This window comes from Neltuma alba, unplaced genomic scaffold (assembly GCF_004799145.2).
Source record: "Neltuma alba isolate B1F8T4 unplaced genomic scaffold, ASM479914v2 tig00003086_pilon, whole genome shotgun sequence".
NCBI classification, from domain to species: domain Eukaryota; kingdom Viridiplantae; phylum Streptophyta; class Magnoliopsida; order Fabales; family Fabaceae; genus Neltuma; species Neltuma alba.
Window position 1 is genome coordinate 19,909 of NW_021633135.1, and position 15,988 is coordinate 35,896.

General features: G+C 34.7%; 2 protein-coding genes across 6 annotated transcripts; both read left to right on the forward strand.

The window, feature by feature from the left end:
* Window positions 1-216: 216 nt before the first annotated feature.
* Window positions 217-11,232, forward strand: LOC114740260 (protein ACTIVITY OF BC1 COMPLEX KINASE 7, chloroplastic). 5 transcript variants are annotated; one of them, XM_028928378.1, is made up of 19 exons: window positions 217-286; window positions 385-507; window positions 1,179-1,772; window positions 1,924-2,067; window positions 2,229-2,354; window positions 2,692-2,779; window positions 3,569-3,662; window positions 4,957-5,050; window positions 5,292-5,346; window positions 6,877-6,968; window positions 7,138-7,308; window positions 8,103-8,159; window positions 8,349-8,432; window positions 9,069-9,153; window positions 9,297-9,358; window positions 9,530-9,604; window positions 9,747-9,851; window positions 10,143-10,284; window positions 10,826-11,232. In XM_028928378.1, the coding sequence occupies exons 3-19, from the start codon at window positions 1,194-1,196 to the stop codon at window positions 10,897-10,899; spliced, it is 2,127 nt and encodes a 708-aa protein (XP_028784211.1). In that variant the 5' UTR covers window positions 217-286; window positions 385-507; window positions 1,179-1,193; the 3' UTR covers window positions 10,900-11,232. The 5 variants fall into 5 exon arrangements, with proteins under 5 accessions (XP_028784211.1, XP_028784212.1, XP_028784214.1 ...); XM_028928379.1 differs by having other exon boundaries at window positions 260-306; window positions 388-507; XM_028928381.1 differs by having other exon boundaries at window positions 269-286; window positions 388-507.
* A 2,810-nt stretch (window positions 11,233-14,042) lies between these two features.
* Window positions 14,043-14,558, forward strand: LOC114740262 (uncharacterized). The gene has a single exon (XM_028928383.1). The coding sequence runs from the start codon at window positions 14,247-14,249 to the stop codon at window positions 14,457-14,459; it is 213 nt and encodes a 70-aa protein (XP_028784216.1). The 5' UTR covers window positions 14,043-14,246; the 3' UTR covers window positions 14,460-14,558.
* The last annotated feature ends 1,430 nt before the right edge of the window (window positions 14,559-15,988 follow it).

Sequence of the window (15,988 nt, forward strand, 5' to 3'; positions counted from 1 at the left end):
TATTTTAGAGGGACGAGGACGACCGCTCAGATTTTAAGTAGCAGAGTCTTGCACGCACCAAAACCAACTGATTGGCGGTAGATGAAGATCCATTTCGGTTTGTCGTTATACACATTCAAAATCAACTTCAAGAGCCACGTTCATGCTTCGATCAGTGTCTAGCTATTTGAAACTTCGAAGCAAGAAAATCCTCCTTTAACGTTTAGGGCTGTAGGGGTCATCAGTCTTCACCGTTCCTAGGGGTATTTCACTTTACTCACTTTGGTTCGAGGAACTGAAATGTGTGGTTCGTATTAATCTTGTTCTGTAAGTATTTTCAATTTGATTAAAAATTCTGAGCAATCTCTCGCTGTTTTCCTTTTTTCGATATTCATCTTTGGGTAGTAGGAAGAGTGGAATAGAAGCAAGACGCAACAAGTCCAAGTAGCTGAACGCTCTTCGGTGCCCGTTCTAAAGGCTTGGACAGATAGCTGAGTTTGTTTCTACGGTAAAATCAAAAGGATTCAGGTATTTAGTGTTAAGAGTTTAGGATTTCTTAATTAGGATTTTGTGCATGCTGTTTACAGTCATGCGCATTCCTCTTCTCGACCGTGTATGATGATGACTCGTGTCGTTTTTCGTTCTATTGTATTGTTATTAAACGTTCTTAATTAGGATTTTGTGCATGCCTGTTTACAGTCATGCGCATTCCTTTTCTCGACCGTGTATGATGATGACTCGTGTCGTTTTTCGTTCTATTGTATTGTTATTATACGTTGCTGAGGTTTTGAAGGATTTTTTTATTTATTGTATGGTTATTTTTCCCCAGTTTGCTTACCTAGTCTTTGTTTTCTTTTGATTTACTGTTGGCTTGAATGAAATTCCCCATTTTTGCTAAAATGGGGATAAACACGTTTCTGAGGGGATAATGTGGCGTCCAAAGAATGTATTGGTTATTTGAATTAACTTTTTTCCTTTCTAGCCTAACACTTGAAAATTTTAACAAGAATTTATATGTTCTTTTTACCCTTGATTCATTTGTCCTTCAACTATCGGCCTTCCACTTGAGGCTTGTTCCTGTCAGCTACTATGATTAATCTCTGCACCTGCATTGAAACTGCTAAATTGTGTTCCCTGGTTTTCTTTGTGGAGTCTAGAATTAATTTGATATTTCTCGTTAATTGGTCCTTATTTTGCAGGGACCTTAATCTTAGATGTCAGCGACAATGGCTTCACATGGTTGCTATTGTCACCATGTAGAGTTGACCAGCCAGGGAAGAGCACCAACCACTCTTGGATTCTCTGGCTCAATTTCTACTGATAGATTTTTTAGTTTTAAAAATTCAAGCCATCTTTTGGCTAAGAAACACAGATTTCCAAGGTTTCTAATGGAGATGCAACAGACTGAGGCGCCATCATCAAAGTACGGCGCCAATGGTCGACCTGTTAAAATGGTACCAGCAACTGAGCTTGTGAAAAGAAGGACAGCGACAGCAAATAAAGGCAAGACAGTGAATGGTTCAAAGCAAGTAGTCAATGGGGCAGCTGTGATAAGAAAAGATCCTATCACATCCCTGACAAAGACAATGAAGTCTGGAAACTCACAAGAACTTCTGCCGCTGGAGGAGATTAAAGTCTTGCCTTCAGATGAAGGCTTCAGTTGGGCCAATGAAAATTACAATTCTGTGCAGAGGTCTGTAGATGTTTGGTCATTTGTTCTTTCGTTACGCATACGTGTTCTGTTGGACAATGCAAAATGGGCATATTTAGGAGGCTTTACAGAAGAAAAGCAGGTAGATTCTTACAAAATTCCATGTTACATGTTGATTTAGTCATTATCAATCTAAAGCCCCTTAACATAGTTTTCTGCAGCTAGAAGCAAGTTACTTTTTTCTTATTTTGTCAAGCTTCATTATTGAAGTGTTTAATCATCATTTCATTCAGAAAACCAGAAGACGGAAAACTGCCTCATGGCTACGGGAGTGTGTATTACAGCTAGGTCCAACTTTCATCAAGCTGGGACAGTTATCATCAACAAGATCAGATCTATTTCCCCGTGAATTTGTGGATGAGCTTGCAAAGTTGCAGGTATTCTTGTTTACGATCTCATCTTTTTTCCCAATTTTTTTATCCTTATTAACACAAATATCTTATTCAAAATAAAAAATCCCTTACCCTAATTAATTTACTATATTTGCATATGGTATTTGATGATTAATCAGTGTGATTCTCAAAAAAATATTCTGCAGGATAAAGTCCCTGCCTTCTCGCCCAAGAAAGCAATAGGCTTCATTGAGAGTGAACTAGGGGCGCCAATTAATGTGTTGTTTAAGGAGTTTGAAGATCGGCCAATTGCTGCTGCTAGTCTTGGTCAGGTATTTGAGTAACGGTGTTATGTGTCTACTTTCATTTTTATTAACATTTTTCAAGATTTTTTGCTATAGTATGATATGGTGTGGTCTGAAAATTTTATAGAAAGTGAGATGAGAACATCAAAGTAGCTATGGGCTCTTTCCTAGTAGGTTTGGAGCAATATAAAGATTTTGATGGTTTAATTTGAACTTTCTAACTTTTACTCTTGCAGTCAACCAAACTGCAATATTCATGTAATGTTATTTGGCAAATACTTTCAATGTAGCTTTCATAGAATGCATGCAATCCTTGAGCTTGTTTATTTTTGTTTGATATGAATTTTGGTTGGCCATTCTGTAGGTTCATCGTGCTCTCCTGCATAATGGAGAAAAAGTAGTTGTTAAAGTCCAAAGGCCTGGCCTGAAGAGGCTTTTTGACATTGACTTGCGTAAGTTGTTCTTTCTTTACTTGTACCAAAAATCGTGGCTCGTATTTGGCTAGGAATGAGTAGATGTTGCTGCTGCTTATACAACTTTTTGCTTGGTTAATGTTTGGTAATTACATTGGTATAACTGGAGCTTGAAGTTTCTTTCATTCAAAGGAAATGTATAAGTGGAAACAGATAGGTTGATCATATTAAGTAATCAAAATTTCGTTAAATTGCATTGCTCTACATTTTCGATTTTCTTTTATATAATAAAAAAATCATTTAGACTTCAATAAGAAAAAGGGAATATAGCTACCTAATAAGTTTTCCTGGGGGATGGGGACAATGAAAATTACTGTGACAAACAGAATATTGAAAAAACTCATGAGATGTTTTGGTATCTTTGAACATAGTGGCAAGCACATTCACAAAGAAGAAGAAAGATAAAGATTTGAATTGGTAGAAAAGAAAATCACATCATGTTTTAATAGAATGTCTAGAAAGACTTGATACCTTTCTTCCAGGAAAAAAATTTGCTTGACAGAGTGATCTCTTTCTGGGAACTTTATCTAACTATTGAGTCTGGATTGGATTTCCTACATTCATAAGATTGAATATATGTTGAGAATTTGAAGAGATAGATAGGGAGAAAAAGGATGATATGTGGATGTAGACCCTACACAGTTGTATTCTTTTGCGCTACTCTTTCCAAATGCTTAGATGCATGCCAAATGGGGATCCATTTAAGGTTGCTTAATTTTGTCAATCAGTTTTATTTTGTACACTAATATGCTTGATTCTTCTTGCCAGGAAACCTAAAGCTTATTGCGGAGTATTTTCAGAGAAGTGAAACTTTTGGTGGTCCAACTAGGGATTGGATTGGAATATACGAAGAATGTTCAGCGTAAGTGATAATCATTGAAATTCATGATTATTGAGATTTTCTGGTGTGGTCAGTCACCTGGGTTAAGTTTTGGTGGTTGTGTGGTTGAGCAATTAAAGCAGATGTTACATCTAATGTGTTTGGGGAAAAGTTTTTTTTAAAAAAAAAAAAAAAAAGAGAGAAAGAAATATTTGTGGAGCAATCGACTTTACCCTTCATGGCCTTTAGAAAATTTTGAATTAAAGAGAATGGAGAGACTAGAATGGGGCAAGAATGTTAATTTAAGCATTTTCTTTGATATATTGTTGAGACTTGGTAGTATGAGATACCAAGGTTCTGTTTGGATCAGCGATTGGAAAAGCAGCTTATGGAAAAGTGAAGTTGGTAAAAGTTAAATTGGATAAGCTGAATTGTGTTTGGATTGGAGTTCAGAAAAGTTAGTTTGCAAAAGTGAGATTGGTAAAAGCTTGTTTGGATTATAGTTGAGTAAAAATAAGTTTAGCTGAAAAATTATCAAAATGAGTATGGGTTTTAATAAATAATGAAACATGATACAAAATTGATTTCACATAATATAATAAAATTAAAAGAATTTAATAAGAAGAAATCAAATTTAATGAGTGAATTAAATTTTAAAATTTTTAAAAAATCATAAAAAATATTTTAAGAAGACTGAGGAGTGAAAAAGAAGGGACCGAGCTGGAAGGAAAAGGTAGATGAGAGAGAAAAAAAGAATCCTTTCTGACATTGCAGAACGGCTAACCCGAGAAGCTCTTCTGATTTAATTGATAAGCTCCTTCTTGGAGCTTATTCCAATTGAGCGTCCGGAGAGCTTAAAAATATATAAGCTCAATCAGTTCTAAATTCTGCCAAACAAGTCCACCTGATTTAAGCTGCCTAAGTCTCACATTGAGTAGTATGAGATGCTTATTGGGGTATTTAAGTGGGTTGGTTTTCCCAATTCAACAACTAGCTTTTGGGATAGTGTTCTTTGTCCCACTAAAGAACCCACTTATATAAATTTAAATTTGGCCATTTTATTCATTATAATATGTTTGGTTTGAATGCAATGGATGATAAAGGAAGGAAATAGACATCTATTTAAGTATAAACTATTAAAATGTGTTTGAAATTCCTTTTCTCTTTGTGTCCATTCTTTTCTGACCAAGCTGTCTTAGTTAAATGGATATGGCTTACCCATTTCCACATATTAGTTATGTTGTCATTATGTGTGGTGTTTGAGCTCCCTTCAGTAATAGATTTCTTGCTCTGCTTTCCTCTAATACTAAATTGTGTAGCTTATGTTATATCGCAGGATTTTATATCAAGAAATTGATTACATAAATGAAGGAAAGAATGCTGATAAGTTCTGCCGAGATTTCCGAAACATCAAGTGGGTTCGAGTACCTGTATGTTTCTTTCTGGAACCCTAGAAACTATCATATATATATATATATATGTATTTTGATAAAAATACTAAAAACTATTGTGCACTATGATTGTTTCAGTTTCCTCACATCGTTTGGCCCCCTTCGATTCCCCCTGCTCCCTTATGAAATATATCGAACCTGTTAATCTATGAATTGAATCATCAATTCTAACCTTATGTTGCTTCTTTTTTTTTTTTTTTTTTTCGCGTCTTCTTTGCAGTTGGTTTATTGGGATTATACTGCAACAAAAGTGTTGACCTTGGAGTATGTACCAGGTTTTCATCTTGACTGATTCATGTATCTTATATCCCTTTTTTATTGGGAAAAATACTTCAAGCCCCAAGGAGTGAATCTGATACAGAAAGTCTCATGAAATGCGCGAATAACTCCCAAGTTTCCAACGCCTTTTGTATGAATAATTTTTTCATATTCAATCACCAAAATACGCTCATTGAAAAGAACAAAAAGCCTCCTTCACTATTGGTCACTAGTGCTGGTGGGAGCTCCAGTAACTGATGACTGGCTCATTTTAGGATAGGGTTTTTTTGGCGGGAGTAGTAGCCAAAACGACTGATTTACCAAAATGATTATTAACTATTGGACTTTTTAAACACATTAATATGACAATGCAAAATATAATATGCAAGCAGTAGCTAGTGTTCACAATAAAAGGAACAACTTGGGTATTTGTAAATAACAACTTAATTTCTGTAAATAACAAGTGGGGTTCATAGATAGAACAACTTAGTTTAATGTAACTGAAGACTAAAGGTACATAAATAACAATTTAGGTATCAGTAAACATAATGCTGGGTTTAAGTAAATAATAACTTAAAGTGAAATTGTCATTACATTAAACTAAGTTGTTGTTTCTGTAAATCAAGTTGTTATTGACATGTAGCTCAGCTGCTATTTCTATAAACTCAAGTTTCTATTCACAAAAAATTGAATTGTTTTCTATTTAAACCCAAGTTGTTATTTACATACCCCCAAGTTATTATTTTTATTTGGGTTAAGGTACAAATTTGCCTTAAAAGTTTTCACTCAAGAGCACTAAGCACTCGGAAGTATTTTGGGTCCAAATTTATCTCGGAAGTTTAAAATCATAACAGTATTGCCCCCTATCATTAAAAAACTAATGTTAATTGTTAAAATAATGACGTTGACTGTTAATATTTTGAACAGTAGGAGGCAACATTGCTACAATTTTAAACCTCAAAGGCAAATTTGCATCTAAAAAAAGTTAAGAGTGCCCAGTGCTCTTTAGTAAAAATTTCTGAAGCAAATTTGAACCCTTTTTATTTTGAGCTCGAGTTACTACTTGTGTATGATATTTTGCATTATGATATCAAAGTGCTCGAGTGGCTCAACAGTTAACGATCATTTTGGGAAACAAGTGGTTTGGGGTTGTATCCCATTAAGACCTCCCCATCCAAAAATTGACCGTTGGTTGCCAGAGGTCTAGCCACCTGTAGCTTAAGTTTTTGTTTTTGTTTTTGTTTTCTGTTTTTTTTTTTTGGTTTTTAATAATTTTTAATGAAGGTATATTAGTAATTGGGTATGAAAACTTATTGACATATAAGTGACTTGGGAGTTATTTGTAGATTTCATGATACTTTTGTGTATTTAGATTTAGTTCCTTCTTTGGCACTTTTAAGTAATTTTTGTTTTTGTATTTTTTTTTCCCTCTTTTTGGTTTTACCAATGGATCCTAATAATACTTTTCAAGTTGAAAAATTGCACGTCATTGTTTTATTGAACTTAATTTCTTAAACCATCTTACCATGATTTTACTTCTGGATTAGGTATCAAAATAAATCAGGTGGATGCACTAACGTCAAGAGGTTATGATCGAATGAAGATCTCATCACGTGCTATTGAAGCATACTTGATTCAGGTATTTGATTTGAATACGATTACTTTTCTGTTGCTGAGAATAAAAAAGCGCTTTTATTCATATTGTCTCCCCCCCCCCCCAAAAAAAAATTTTTTTAAACAACTCTATACCTTGTCAATAAGAGCGAAAATTTATTGGTTGGAAATATATCACATTTTGCTTCTTGCAGATACTTAAAACCGGATTCTTTCATGCTGATCCTCATCCTGGAAATCTTGCTGTTGATGTGGATGAAGCACTTATTTATTATGACTTTGGCATGATGGGGGATATCAAATCATTCACCCGAGAGAGGCTGCTTGAACTTTTTTATTCTGTTTATGAGAAGGATGCTAAGAAGGTCTAGCTTTCTGCTGCCTGTCATGGTTCACTTCAAATTTTATATATTATCTCATTCTAACTATCTACTGTCAAATGATAGATACTTCGATATTCTATTCAGGATAAATTTTCTTCCTCCGTCTGCTTCTAGTATCTTATGAAATGATTCTTTGGTTGGTCCAAAACTGAAGAGAGCTTGATAAATAAGAAATGGAAATGTTTAAACATTTTTCACAACTGCTAGTGGGTCGATTTATTTGTATTAGAACATTTTATATCTTTGTGAACTTTTGTTGATTCCTTTTATTGAATGTGGGGGGAAAAATCTAGTAATAGACCACTTATCACCTCTGGTGGAAGGAGGTCATTTGTAAAGCAGTAATATAGCACACTTTATTTCTTGGCAGAATATATAGTTTATTTATTAGTGATCAGTTTAGATGCCACCTAAGTTTAGGGGTAGTAGGTGTCAGTTATTAGTCAAGTATCTTATTTTAGGTATTTTTATTATTTTAATTAAACATGTTGAGGTCTGTTATGCCACTTTCAGAGTCAGTTTGCTAGTGGTCCGGATACTTTAGGGAGTCTGGTGAATTCTCTTGCTTATAAACAATCGCATGTCAATTTGTAAAAGGCATCTTGAGTCATAATCAGAATTCCATTGTTTTCCTGGAGATTCTCCTTGGCTATTAGCTTTCTTTGAGTAAGATTCTTGCTCAAACTATTCCCAGAAGATCTAACTTATGCATCTAGTAAAGATGAAAGTAAAGATTTTTATCGCAAAAATGTAACTAACATGCAGCAATGGTGCAGGTTATGCAATGCCTTATTGATCTTGGTGCCCTTCAACCCACTGGAGACTTATCATCAGTAAGTAAATGAACTTCTTGGACTCGATAAGATTTCTATTTCAGTGCTTTTATTCATAATCGGTGTCCAAGAGCTATAAATGCCTTTATGTGTCTTCTATGTAAGGAGATCTGTACAGTTTATCTTGGTTCAGTGCTTTCTACTTATAATACATATCTTACAGTTACGAATGCCTAATGTGATTTCCAGGTAAGAAGATCTGTACAGTTTTTCTTGGACAATTTGCTAAGCCAGACACCGGATCAGCAGCAAACTTTGGCTGCAATTGGGGAAGTATGTGCATGATTACTAATGATGGATCAATGAATTTTTGGCTGCTTTTAACATTACTCTGGGTGTTTTTTCCCTTTGTTGACAGCAATCATCTTAAGATTGATAATTACTGGTATGGTTGAGCATAATAATTTTAAAAGCTATGCAAATGGCCGCCTTCAACTTCGGGCCATTTGTGACTTGCTATAACGGAGATAACTACACATGACGTATCCAGTAAATCAGTATTTCTGTTTTTGGAAAATATATGATATAATACTTCAAGATACAGACGTTTGTGTTAGTAAAAAGAAAAATTATTAAACACACCAAAAATATAACTGCAGTTCAAAAAAATCCTCTAAGAGCATAGATAGTATTGAGTGCGATACAAAACACAACCATACTTTTACTATTATGGTTCCTGCTCACAAGAATAGCATCAATCTTTTCTATTCCCTGGCTGTCATTGGTAAAGAGGACAGCTTCTGTGTTTGGTTTATCGAAACACAAGTTTGCCATTATCGGGTGATAATTATGGGGCTTATTTTCCTATTTTAAATTTGATGAGGGTGTTTGCTCAAAATTTAAAGGGTTATTGCATTTTCCCTTATGATCCAGACCTGGCAGTTTGTAAACTGGGGCTTTTTGTGGCAGGATTTATTTGCTATAGCTCAAGATCAACCTTTCCGATTTCCGTCCACTTTCACCTTTGTTATCAGGGCCTTCTCAACTCTTGAAGGTGTGCCTCTTTCTTTTGGCTTCAGAAAATTTTATTCAGTCAGTAGTCCAATAGCAGAAAGAGGAATTAATGAATATGATTTGATGCGCTGCCCTTTCTTTTTAAACCCTTTCTTCTGCCCACTGCTTGTTCCTTTTTAACAGGCATAGGTTACATACTCAATCCAGATTTTTCTTTCGTGAAGATTGCTGCACCTTATGCTCAGGTGCGTATTTTCTTTGACGAAGTAGTTTTCTCATAATGTGATAAGTTTTCTAACCCTAAGTGGGTTTCCATGCATCCCGTGGAGTCCAGGTAATAAGTTACAATGATCATGAGTTAAAGGTAGCACTGTCTACTTTAATTTGATATTAATTTTGCATTTCATTTTGCACAGGAACTTCTAGATGTACGGCAAAAGCAGCAGACAGGGCCACGACTAGTGGAGCAAATAAGGAAACAGGCAGATGACGTATGAAACAGTATCTGGAACTCCTCTTCTTTTTTTTTTTTCCCGGTCCAGATGATATTCCTTGACACAAGGAAATTTTTGAAAACACGATTATTCAATGATGCTATTATCAATCAACTTGTACCATTTGTTCCTTTGTTAGGCAAGATCCTCGACCATGTCAATGCCGTACAGAGTACAGAGAATAGAGGAGTTTGTGAAGCAACTTGAGGATGGGGATCTGAAACTGCGGGTCCGGGTGCTTGAGGTAACTTTTTTTTTTTAAAAAAAAAAATATATATTCGTACAGGACTGGCTACAGAACAACGAACTAAGGAGGTCAAATATAATCACAAAAACAAATTTAGCACTGCCTAATTTATTCTGATGTGCCTCTACATAAGAGTGAAGTTATGAAAAAAGTTGTTAAATAAAAAGCATTCCTCAGACCTTAAAAGGCACGGAATGTAACATTTTCCCCCTTGACAGAAATAATATATGAAGATGCCATTATTTTGCGTACAAATTCTCATCTCAAACTTGTGGCCCAATTTCTCAGTCTGAGAGAGCTTCTCGAAAAGCAACAGTGTTGCAAATGGCAACTATGTATATAGTACTGGGAGGAACCTTGCTAAATCTTGGCGTCACCTTGGCCACCCAAGGCAATATCGCCATTGCAAATGGATCCTTCGTTGGTGCAGGTAACTATATATTGTAACGCTTGTATCAAGATATATTGTAACGCTTGTATCAAGATGTTCATCCTCTCTCTCTATTTTTTTTTTCTATTTTTGGGAAAAATTGACAATATTAATATAAGATGGGGACAAATGACGGGGATCCATAGTAATTGTGAGGTCCATCTTTTTAAGTGGGACCCGCAATTTATGCAGCTCTGTTATCCTAGACATCTGGGGGTGCTGTGCAGAGCCTGGACAACAGAGATCCAACAGCGAGCATTGGGTTAAGTGATCTGGCTGCTCACATTTGCAGCCTCCATGGCCACTGAACGAGGCAGTTTCTTGTCGGTGGATTTCTATTGTGTAGGCTCTGCACTGCACCCTTGTGTTGTAGGGGGTCTGATTATGAATGCCAATTTTATGCGGTTGTCACCCGATTTGCGGCTGTCTCTTAAGTTTAATATCTGAAGAAATTGAAGTTATCCATAACCTTATGTTCTTGTTTGAGTCTGCAGTTCTTCTTCCCTTTCATGTGGCTGATTAGCACCGCCTGGTCATGCAGGTTTTTTTATGACACTGTTCTTCAGGTCTATGCAAAGGGTAAAGAAGCTTGATAAATTTGAGAAAATGATATGACATATACCATACAAATTCGATTCTTTCAAGGATGTGTGTGTGTGTGTGTGAGTTTTCTCCTCTTACATTTCCTTTTACTGTACAACATTCTAATTTTTTTCCTTGAAAATATCAAAGTATACGGGTTTCACAGTAGCAAGATAGGAGACGATGATGATACTGCAAAGACATAGACAGTACTGTAGTCAGTTCAAGGCAAATAAAATGCTATAGCTTCTTTGTTTCCACACTTCGTCCCTACTTAAGAGAGATTTGTGTATTATAAGACAAAAAAGCTGTGTTGCACTTTTGAAATTTTTATCTGGTAGGTCAGTGGGAATGATATGTTAAGGTCCAAATCGCTCTCTGTTATCATATCCAAATACAAATCGTTGTCATTACAAGGTCAGTAATCCAGAATATGAAATGTGGCAGTTGAAGTAAATGATTTTCAGATGGACCAGATTGTCCCTCTAAATAGAGTCGAATGCTCATGCCATAAAAATTTTCTCATGCGAAAAGGAGTTCTTGGTCTAATATTTACGAGTGTGGAAGATGCTTAAAATTTGTTCAAGACTGGCGTCCAACTACGTTCTTCACCAAAAATAGATATGACAATAATTTTAGTGTTTCAGTGAGATTTTGACCAGCTGTCTCGGCAATTCAAGAGAATTCTGAAAAAAAAAAAAGGTTAGGAAAAATCTAAAAAAAAAAACTTTTAAAATTTCAAAAACCTAAATCAGGAATGGCAAAGAATGAAAATGACTATCAATTTTTTTTCCCCAAATGTCGTCAATTTTTATTAAAATGTAAAGAATAAGACTGATTTAGAATTTGAAAATTAAAAAAAAAATTTCTTTCAAGATTCTTCTAAAAGGTCATAGGTGTAAATGAATTAGATGCTTCAATTTTACTTTCCTAGTTTCACTGAGTAAGGGTTTGATAATTTAGAAATGTACCCCATTTGGTGTTTTTTTTTTTCCTTTTATGGCATACAAATAACTAAATTATGTGGAAAGAGTTAGTTAAAATTGGTTAAAAACAATAATATATAAAAGATACAACTTGTTTTTAAAAATACTCTTATTTATAGAAAGTGAGTGATTGAGAAAATGGGTAAATAAGATAATTGATGCAGTGAGACTAAATAATAATTAATGAAAACATAAAAAATAACATTAAAAAATTCAAGTAAAGCTATTAGTGTCTTTTAAAAATAATAATAATGTCTCGGCTCTAACCTACTATGTCCAAGTTGCATTCATCATTTGTGAGCACTAACACGAGAATGACCTTACATTAGAGGAGACATGGCCCTTAGAATTACGAAAACCTTTGGGTTGTTTTGCATAAAGCAAAATCAAAAGAATGTGAATCTTGACAATAGAAATGTTCACGAGGCCAGGTCACTTTTTAGTCTAGAAGAAAAAGCAACCCGAATAAATATGGGCTTTTTTGGGCTGAGCTAATTACATGCAAGGTGGAGCTGTGGACAAAGCATGCCGCCTTCCCGAAACATATATATATATATATATATATATATATGCTTATATATCTCTTATAATATTATATAGTACAAAATTATATTATATTTTTGTCATTATGTTTTTTTGGAAAAAATATCTTCCCCTTTTTCATCATCCCTCTAATTGATCAATGTTTGATTATTTACATATGATTTTAAATTTAAATTGATATATATTGTTATATGCTTATCTCTGTGATAGTTTGAAAAAGAGCTAGTTATATTTTAAGCTTTATTCTTAGTGAAGAAGCTGGAACTCGTAACTTGGAGGATTATTATGGTAAATTTGTAATTTTAGTTGGGTTGTTGTCAGCATCATTATGGATAATATAAAACCTATAAGGATATGAAGCCCTCTTGTGATTTTAAGTCATAAGCCATGAGGAACATAATTCATTTGCTGATATAAAAACATACATCGGGGACATAATGAATGTAGTCACTTTCTAGGGAGATGATTTCGTAAACATAGGAAAAAAAGTATAACTCATTTGCTAATATACAACAACAATTGATGAATCTAGTCACATTTTAGAGAGGTGATTGTATTTGTTAAATTGAATATATTGATATAGCTTGATATTTTATATTTTAATATTTTAAAAGTTAATTATAGATTAAATGAAATGTATTTTTAGATATGATTGGAGAGGGTTTTTTTCTCCTCACATGTGGCATTGACAAGGCATCATTCTTAAATAGAGAAGCCCGTCCTTGCATAGCTCAAAATAGTCAGGGCTTATTAGGCTGCAAAATACTTATGTTTATACTTATATGATTATTGGAGTGTTTGATTCAATAAAAAAAAAACACTTCTAAAAGATACTTTCACATAAATCGAGACAAAACTCTTTTCACATGTATACTTTGTACTAGTTCCAGTCTTAATATAAAAGCCAGTTTGTCTTTCAATTCGATCATAAATATAAGATTCCAATCCACTTTATCTTTTCTATGTATCTTTTTTTCTAAGATAATCCTTGTGGTAGTTGCATATGTTAAATATTTCATTAATTGGTAACTCTAGCTAATATATATGATTAGCAAAAGTATTATAAGAAATTCAACTCATATTTATTACAAATAACTAACTTAACAAACTTCTTAAATCTACTCAAAGTAGTCAACTAGCTCTTCATTAATAAGGGCATATTTGGGAAAAAATATAAGCCTTGCATATTTATTGTTTTAAACTAATTTTAACTAGTTTCTTGATAAGTGTTATAGATAAAATTTAACTTATATTTTAAATCTGAGAGAGTATCTTATAAAAAAATCAACCTTTTAAAAAAAATTTAGTTTGTATTTTGAAACGGAGATGGTATAAAAATTATTTTAAAAAAAAAAATAAAGATAAGTGAGAAAATCCCTGAAATAGTATTTGTCAGAAAATTATTTGTTAGAATACAAGCACACGTGCCAGCGCTATATTGTGAACAATAGCATAGCATCTAATGTGCAGGGGCCCACAACCAGTGACCGTTGAAACCTGATTGTTAAGCCCGTCCCACCTTCACCTGCTCATAAAACGACAGAATCTGAAACCTTTCAGGCCTCACAAGCGGTCTTGGCTAGAATCGTCTTCCATATATATAGATTCCCACCTTCCTTCATTTTCTGCACTGACTGCTTATACTTCCCATTTCTTCTTTTTCGTCTTTCACGTCCGTGTGTATGTATATAAACCCACCTTTCTCAGTTTCCAGTGCATAGTACATATACTTCCCAATCGTTTCTCAGATTTTTAGACCACTCATTCTGCTCCTTGATCGTCTTCATCGTCTTCATCGTCATCATCTGCTCCTGTGAGCCGCTCAAATTGGTCAACTAAAGCTCTAGAAAGATGGGTATGGTGGTGGTGATATCTCTGCCTCTGATTCTCTTCTACTTAATTCTGGGTTTGGGATGCTATTTCCTGGGAAGAGCCAGAGGCAGACAAGATATAAAGACGCATCCTCAAGTCTTCGGTGTGCCCACCACTCCTCCTAATTCTTTTCCTCCTCATTCGGCTCCTCCAACTCACCATTCAAAGCCAGACAACGCTGATAATGTTTGATCCAATCAATAATTTCCTCTTTCGTATACTTTATGGTGTTTGTGTGGGTCGGTGATCCCTTTTCTTTTGGAGAGATATCTTCTTTGTTCGATGGTTGTGTGGTATCGTTTTAATTGAGTACAATATGTACGGCATTTGAGATTCGGTTTTATTTAGTTAATCGCCTGTTTAGTGTTCCATGATGGCAAAGGAGGGAACCAAAAGAAATTCCCCATATATGTTTTGGGATGCTGTTGGATTTGATATGCTCTGTTTCATGTATGATTTCAAAGATGTTGACGAATTGCTGGAACAATGTATCAGTGTTGATATTAATTGCTGGAACAATGTGTCAGTGTTGATATTTTCTATTGAAGATATTGACGGTTGATATACAATTTTACTTTGCACCAACCTAACTTAACCTATGTAAATTAATAATGATAAGTCAAGATCGTGATATTTTTACGGAGTTAAGTCAACAAATTCGATTAGGACAGCAGAGAACAAATCAAAATAGTGAGGTTTGGTCCGGCAAAATTGAATTAAAATGTAATCTTAGTACTAAATAGAAATTAAGACAAAAGGAAAATGATTGAATTTGCCATGTATTGCCTTGGGTGATTTGTACTTGAGATTTGGAATTAGACTTCTGCTGAGAGTCAGATTTGGGATGGATGGGGGGAGCTTTTGGGCCTTTGTCTTGAACTCTATCATTCTCATTCAAACGAGAAGGTGGTGTTGATATCCGAGTTTGATCTCGGCAAATGAAATTTGGTATTGCCTAAAGGCATGATGGGACAATCTGTGTGAGAAGGTAAGGTTTAGAGATGAATTGCAGATCTTGATCTCATTGATTATCGAATAGTCCAGTACATTATATAGCAGTAATGTAAGCTAGTGTGAACTAAAGCAATGACACGTGTTATTACAGCTGTAAGTGAGCAAATGAGTTTTGACTATTTGACCACACGCGTAACAAACTGTTACCGCTGTGTTCCTTATTATAAGTCACTTGTACCCCAAAAATTTGTTTTAAAATATAAATCACTTGTAGTATAATTAATGTTTTTTTTTCAATTTTACCCCTATTAATTTAATACAAAATTAAGGAAAGATATATTTGCTAGTCCTTATAGTTTAATTAGATTTTGAATTAGATCCCTACAATTTTATTTCTTTTTATTGAATCCTTATAGGTAGTTTTGTTAAATTCATCGATCCTTCCGTCAGCAAAAGTTGCAAATGTTGTCAACGTAAAGTGGTAGAGGGTGATCTGGCACTCTCGCTCTCTCTCTGTCACCCAAGTAAAGTGGCTCTCCCTATCATCTGCTTGTCTCATCTCTCCAAGCTAACCACAATGAGTTCGACGGCGCCCAGATTTTCCCAACTCACAAGCTAAACTGAATCCCATATTTCCCCAACTCAGAAGTTGTGTTCTTCGTGAGCCCAACCATGGCATGCTTTGAAGCTTTATAAGCATAGGGACCCAGTCCTCCCATGACTTCGATGGTGCTCAACGTCAATATGATGCGCCCAGGTTGCCTAGG